Consider the following 7,722-nt stretch of genomic DNA (forward strand, 5'->3'; position numbering starts at 1 on the left):
CAAACAACTTGGTCAATAACATCTAATGTAGGGAGACCGATCTCAAAGGACACAGTGGAAGACAACTGTTATGCTACAGACAGTGCAGTTGTTGAATAAGCTCCATTGAATACTTGTAATGGGAACCCTGCTTAGGGAGTAACTAGTGAATCAATATGCCTCTTTGGTGACATAGGCCTTGTATTACTGGTTATGTGCTGCTTTCAGTGTGAGGTGCAGAAGAGAAGTCCTAAGCATTTGTGATCATAGGAAAAAACCTTCATAACACTTCACAGAAGCAGCATTTTGTGCGTAACTTAGAGATACACATTTTGTGATCACACAATGCGAACACGCAACGTGTGTCTAATCTGAACTTGATAAGAATTTCCTTACTTTCTATCCTTAGACTGTCAGGAGTTCTTTTGGAGGGGATTTGTTTTTATGTAATACAAAGATATATTTATACTAGTATTTGCAAACCAGCTATGGTAAATTACTGGTATGGAGAAATGGAAGAAGTTGCTGTAGATGAACACTTAAACAACTTTCTATTATGTCAAGGGAACATGTATATGAAAACCCTTTTTCACTTCAGAGATTGAAACCTTTTTGAAAACCTTCTCTTAGTTTTTAAAGCAAAAACCTGTTCGGCAAGAACTTTGTATAATAATAATTTTGTAATGTTAGCCAAATGTCTTCATTATAACTATTCATATTTATCATAATAAAAAAAGAGTAACATAAACCTTGAGTAAAACAGTATAAAACAGATGGAAACAAAATTTTCATTGAACTTTTGGTATCTCTCACCTATGTTTAAATGGAATAAATTATGTCCTTGGGGGGAGGGGACAGGGACGGGGATGGGGACGACCACACCAAGCACCAAAAAAGAAAACAAAACAAAAACCGTAAAACACCTTGCAATTTTTTTTTTTGTAATATACTTATTGTATAGCATATCTTTTTTGCTGTGAACAAGCCTGTCTGTATGGAAGTTCCAAGAAACAACCATAACATAGCTATTCATACTGTTCTTATGAAAGCACGCCATTCTGCCATCTTGTTCACAGTTCCACATACAACTTCCATGGAGCCAACCATATTCTTGTCCAAGCAGATACAGTACCATTAATTATATGGAGCTTCTCCTTTCTCTCCAACTCACTGACAGTAAATAATTAGGGAGTACAAGAACAGTAGGGTTTCTTCACCGTGCCTGGATGTTATCATCGTGTTAGGATAAACCAGGTAAAATGTTGTAATTTAGAAAAAAAACACCACCTTGAGTTTTCACAAACTCAAATTGTTTGTGAGCTCTGCAGTGATGACCACTAAGGCCTGTGTTGTAGGGGCTGCCTAAAATTACTTAGTATCAATGTACGTAGAGCTGGCATGTCCCAACATGGAGTTTTGGAAAACTGTAAGTTGAGGCTCTCAATTGAATCTGGTTTTTGGTTTTTTTTAATTGCTTTTGGTCTATAAAGAGAAGATACAGAATTACTCCTTCTTGAAACAGAGAGAATGATGGTTTGCTTTCTTCTGCTAAAACACAGACAATTTTGATACTTATATTTATAATGATCTATATCTTACTCTACAAATAATCTCACTAGGGTGGAAGTCACTGTGATGAGGAATATCAGAAACTGGACCAAACTGTTCCTGATATTCAGACGGGCAAAATCTCCAAAGGTGGACCCATAAACCCCATTTCTGTGGGTTTCTTCTCCTGACCTTGAACAGGACACAGGGACAAAAGAAATAAATATTCTTTCTTTCCACAAGGAAAAAAGATTAGGCAATTCAGGCCACAGAATTTTGTTTTGTGTAGCAAACTCTTAAGGGTGTTTAATCAGCTTATTCATCCGTGCTCTTTCTTCCTAACAGAGGGTCATCTTAAAAGAGCAATCTAATAACAAAGAATACACACCATTTGACCAGTGAATTTTTGCTTACCTACCATAATATGGTTAGCATTGCATCACACAATTTGTATTTTTTCCCAACTGTTGAGTGTGGGAATGGTATTCACTACAATTGTTGTCTCCTCAGGCCTGTATATTTGTATATTCATAAAATTCCTGTTGTGCATCTTCTGTTAAGTGGTGCAAATAGCAATGAAAGCAACAGTAGCTTGTTCAGAGAAAGCTTATTGCACATGCTTTGGTTTCTCCTTTTTTGAAAGGCTTTGTGATGTCGCAGATTAAAAAAAGAAAAAAAAAAGGTTGCTTTTTCTTGCAGCTTCCTCCAAAATGATCTGTGGAAAAATGCAGCATAAAGTCCTAGTTAAAAAGCCTTCATTGAACCAGGCCAAATGGAAAACCTGTTAACCTGTGAGACTTGTACCCTATCACAAAACTGCTAAGTTAAAAAAAAAGACAAACAATGAAAATAGAACTAAAAATATACTAGGTGTGGCAAAATGGAACTTTTTCAGTGCATGCACAAGAGACTGAGGCTGTAAACAGTTAAGAAGAAAAAAGCCTTTTTGTATTTCACCTTCCTCCCAGGCTCCTGTAATCCATGCCAACATACTGAGCCTTCTAGTATTACTTTGTTAAGCAGTAGGGTGAGAATGTGACAGTAAAACAGATGACCGGACATCCCATGCTAGTTGCACTTAATAGCAAAGTATTTTGTTTCAAAGACATGTTACGATAAATCAGCTCTAGGTATTGCAGAAGAGATTGCTAACACAGATCTCAAAATAAAATGCTGTTGTATCTATATGAAATGCAAAGCAATGAAGAAAGAACCTGCCCACTTTGAGCATGTTAATAATATTATTCAGTCAGCAAAATAACTTGAACTATAGAGTTTTGCTTAAATGTTTATTTACCTTGTAGATTTGTTACAAAAAGGCTATACATCAAGTGTTAACAGTTCAGTTTTCAGAGGTGTTTACTAAAATCACCTAAGGAGGTTCAGCTTCTTTCAGTTGTATGATGCAGCAAACGCATAAGCACACTTAACATTTCATGGCCATCAGAGGAAGCCTCCATGTGGTATGACAGTAGAACTCTATAAATTTTGATGCACAAACATTAGGGCAACTCTGCTAATTCATGCCAACTCTCTTGGCTCAGTAGGAAAAGCATTGCTCTGCAGTGCTCTGACATTGGCCTGTTTCTCTATGGAGATGATGGCTGAATTACAACTAATTATAGAGGCAATCAGGATCAGAACAGTCTAGTATAAATTGGGCCCAATTATCAAAGTAACACCCCCATTGACTTCAGAGCTGGGATCATATTAACCAAATCAAAGAGAACACTTCACAAAGGACTTGTTTTTCTAACACACTCAGTGAACTCTTTTGTATATTCAGGTGCACATCTTCCCTTCTCAGCTGCCTTGTGTGACAAAGAACCTGGGCGCTTCCAAAGGCCAGCAGAGAAGGAAAATTCTCACTGTGACACTTTGTCCCTCCAACATTTTGATTCCTAGTTAAACAAAGCAATTCAGCCTGCATCCCATTCTTGCCAGCCTTGGAGATGCTCATGGCTGAGCTAGAACACTGCAGTTTTTCCTTCCAGAGCCATGTATTAGGATCTATTTGTGACAGCAATATAGTTTTCATATAATTAGGAAAAAAAATTGCATGAAGAAAAGACTAGTTTATAACTATTTGCATACGAATTCTAACATTTGTAAAAAATGAAATTAATTGGGAAATATGAACACTTGCATCTAGTCACAGACAATAAGTGTGAGAAAGGGGATGCAAAAAAGATCTTCTCAAACCTTATAGTCACCAAGTTTGTTAGCTCCTCTCCTTTGTCAGCAGCACATAATGAAAAAATACAAAGAGTAATGACTGAGGCAAATACAGAATAACTTTAACTTTATCCTGTGAGCTAATACAATATTGCAATTGTATTGCAATGCAAAAAATGGTAGTAACGTGAGGTGCAGCTAACTTGCAATCAATTAACCTTGCTCAAGTAGAAACCCTTTTTCATCCTGTTCTGAACACATGCTAACATGACGCCATCATAAAAATTACCAATGCCACTAAGAAGCAGTATTGATTCAGTACTAATGAACTTGACCTAGGTACTTTTCTTATTAGTGTCATTTGAAACAGCAAATTGCAGGGAACATTTTCAGATTAGTGTTTACTTTCAAGACATGCAAGAAGTACATGGATGGTATCAAAAGGCAGGACGTGCCCAGGAGAATTAATTGGATTGTATTTGTGCATCCAGACAGTATCTGTTCCAGGTGCTGTTAAACAAAATGAAACAATGAGAAAGCAAATAATTGTTTTTTTCTGAGAGGAAAAAAATAGAAAAGATCTTGTTACCTGAGAAAACATATTGATAATTTTTATTATTCTTCTAAAGTATTTAAATGAACAGTGGAAAAACCCAAAGAATTACAACATCAGTATTTGGGCTGAAGGAATACATCACGCAAGCTGAAAAGCCTTTGACATGGGAAGATGCTACTTCTGCTGAGTTTTCAGAAGATGTGATTAGAGCATGCCAGTGGCCAAGAATGCAGATAATAATACTCCCTAGCAGGTGCCAGAAAGTTCAGCCTCCTAAGGGCAGGGAAGTCTGGACTCTGTGAAGGGCTGTGAGGACCAAAATCGGCTGTATAAACAGCAGCAGGCACAAATTACTAATTTTTTTTCTTGTCTTCAGGAATAAACTACTTATGGAGTTATTAAAAGACATACACCTAAAACTTTTCTATGTTGAAACATTTTTCAATTTATGCATACAGCAAAAATATTGCTTGCTGGTCAAATATCAATTTATTTTCATATGAAAGTGTAGCATGATTTTAAAACACAAACAATACCTATTTCTTTGCAATGGACACTCCAGTCAAGATGCAATGATTATTCATCAATCATTTCATGTCAATTAACATTAGCCACTAATATTTAATTAGAAGTTTAGATAAAATCGCTTTTTTAGAAGTTATTTCCTCTATCATCTAGAAAATTTTGTTACTTTCTCTTTTGAAAATATCAGCATTTTCATACAAGAATAGAAATGATGACATTTTAATCTTAAACTGATCTCAGTTATCCATTGCAAATCTAGTTTAAACTGATCTCAGACAACATTTGAGATCCACTGAATTTTCAGAGCACCACTGGATCAATACATTGTGTTCAAACTTTGCTTAAACAGCAAGATTTCTGTAGAAGACACTTCTTACCATCCCAAATCCTTACAACTAAGTGTAAACGAGGATCTAGTAATGACAACGAACTATAAAACTGGTATCTCAGAGCTTCATGATCTACCTTAAGCAGAAAGGCTGCTGATGAACTAAGGTACATGAGCCTTCAAGGCTGGCAAATACTCTAGGATCCTACTGAGGTTGCTAAAAAGTGTTGAAATGCTTTACTAGGCCACATGTGGGCTCTTACTTGTCGATACACCTCCTTTTCCCTTCCTTTGTAGATAAAAACACGAAACAGGATGACAAGATCAACACAGCCAGAATACAGGCTTAGAAAAAGTGTGAGTGTGTGTGTGTCGGGGGGGGGGAGGCAGGGAGGAGTTCCTGGTACACAGCCTGTGCTTGTTAACAGCCATCCAGAAGCATACATGATTATGTCCACCCCTTAGGAGCAACAAGCATATACGATGATGTCCACCTCTTAGGAGCAACAAGGGCAGTGGATGGGAGGTACCAGCAGATGAAGAGAAGAATGGAATACAGAACAGCAAACTGGGTAGAAGAGAGAGGCAGGTCTTGAGTTTATTCATCTTCCACATCTTGCTTTAGAGTAAGGATCAGATCTAGGCAGAGCCTGGAACAACTCTGCATGAAATGCGTACTTTGCAAATAGATCTGGTACCTCTGTTCTACATAAGAAGTAAGAGGTATTTTAATTCCATTACAAATAAAACAATTAGATCTTTGTTAAACGACTAAACTCGACTGCAGGTTAGTTAGAGTGCCATGAAAGCAAAAATGTTTGGTGAGGTGCTTTTGCTGTTTCCAGACACTTTACCCAGAATGGGTGAGTGCAAAGAGCTGCGATATTTTAAAAGAAACATTATTACTAATTAGTGTGCTTTAGATAATTACAGCAGAATGTGGCTGTATTTTAGCAACAAGGTAGAAGATCAGATTTTTTCCTTATAAAGGTGAACTGCAAAATGTTTTGATAGGCAGTAAAGGATTTAGATGTACTGTGTTAGAGCTTTATTCACACATGCAAGGAGAAATTAACACTGTTGACTATTATGGGAGAAACAGAACTTGAAATTTACTGGAACTGGCAGTTTCCTGTGTTTGATGTCTATCAGAAATTTACTAAAACTGGCAGTTTTCTGTTTGGTAACTGCCAGAAATGTTGAGAGCTACACTGACCCATTTCCCTCACAGCTGACTGCTCTTCTCCCGGTTAGGAATGTACAATGTCAATGTTATAACCAGACAGCAGAAAGCAACGGCAAAGACTACAATATGATCTAGGAGAATTTATCAACCAAACGGTGATGCACACTCATCGTTAAACCTGAAAGACAAACTGTAAAGTGAGTTTGTAACGGAGGGGGCACAGGTGGTCCAGACGCTAAGTGCTGCTTTGCGAGCGCGTACCTCAGAGCGCATCCGCCCCAGCACCGCTCAGCCCTTGCGGCCGCATCCGCTGCCTCCCGCCGCGCTGCCCGTGGGACAGGCCCCCGCGGCCGCCCTCCAGGCGCCTGGCGGGGCCGAGGCCCCCCCGTCCCCTCAGGGGAGCCCCTCAGCTGGCAGCGCGGGAAGCCGCCCCGCCACCCGCCCGGCTGGGCCGCCGACACGCTCTGCTCCTCCTTCGCACCTGAGGCAAGCGGTGACCAAGCGCCCTGTGCGGGGCCCTCCCCGCCTTTGCTTATCCCCGCCCGGGAGCGGCGCAGGGGTAACGGTACCTCACAGCTGGGCGAGACGTACCTCACCTCACCGTGCCCGGGTGCGACGGACCTGACGCGGGTGAGGCGTATCGTTTTAAACACAATAAAGTCACCTTTTCCTCCTCACAACTTGCCAACGCCGAAACGCAGTGCGCTGGCAGAGGGGGCCGAGGCGCTAAGCGCCGCTCTGCCCCAGGTGACGCTGCAGCCGCCGCGGGACCCCGCGCCGCCGTCCCGTCCCGTCCCGTCCCGTCCCGCCGCCCCAGCCCCTCCGCCCCGCGCTCGCTCACCTCAGCCGCCGCGGCCCGGCCCGGCCAGAGCAGGGCGAGCAGCAGCAGCGGCGCCAGGCGGCTGGGGCAGCCCCCGCCGGCCATCCCCGCGCTCGGCGCTGCCTGCGCAGAGTCCCGCAGAGCTCGGCCCCGGGCGCTCGGACTCTGCGCCCCGCCCGCCCGCAGCTTTTGGCCTGGGGGCTGCTGCTTTGCACCCGCCTCGGCGCTCCCGGCGCCCCGGGGTGGGGACAGGGGCCGGGGCTGGCCGGGGCGGGGCCGGCCGGGCCACCCCTCTCCTCCCCTCTCCTCTCCCCCCCGCGTCTCCTGCCTCGGGCACCGCCGGCAGCTGCTGTCCGTCCGTCCGTCCGTCCTCGGCGGGCATGGAGTGAGCGAGGAGCCGGGGGCTTTCCCGCCTGGGAGCTGAGGTGAGCGCCGCGGAAGGGCAGCCCCGGGCGGCGGTACCTGGCGCTCGTCACGGGCCGTCCCGCCTGGCCTCGGCGCTTGCCAGGGCTGGGCAGCTCGCTGAGGGTCCAACCCCGTCCTGGGAGAGCAGGAGGTGTCCCAGGTCACCGGGCTGTCCCCGTCCCCCGCCCGCTTCTCCCACG

General features: G+C 43.1%; 1 protein-coding gene across 1 annotated transcript in view; it reads right to left on the bottom strand.

Annotated features, from left to right (window-relative positions):
* The window catches only part of COL4A3 (collagen type IV alpha 3 chain), a gene marked incomplete at both ends in the record, with an annotated part of 65,600 nt that extends 58,378 nt beyond the window's left edge, over positions 1-7,222 (bottom strand). The window contains one exon of the mRNA XM_082319616.1: positions 7,139-7,222. Coding sequence (XP_082175742.1) covers positions 7,139-7,222 — 84 coding nt within the window. The remainder of the gene's footprint in view (positions 1-7,138) is intronic.
* Positions 7,223-7,722: the final 500 nt, after the last annotated feature.

This window comes from Platalea leucorodia (genome assembly GCF_965183815.1).
Source record: "Platalea leucorodia genome assembly, chromosome: 8".
Lineage (NCBI taxonomy): Eukaryota > Metazoa > Chordata > Aves > Pelecaniformes > Threskiornithidae > Platalea > Platalea leucorodia.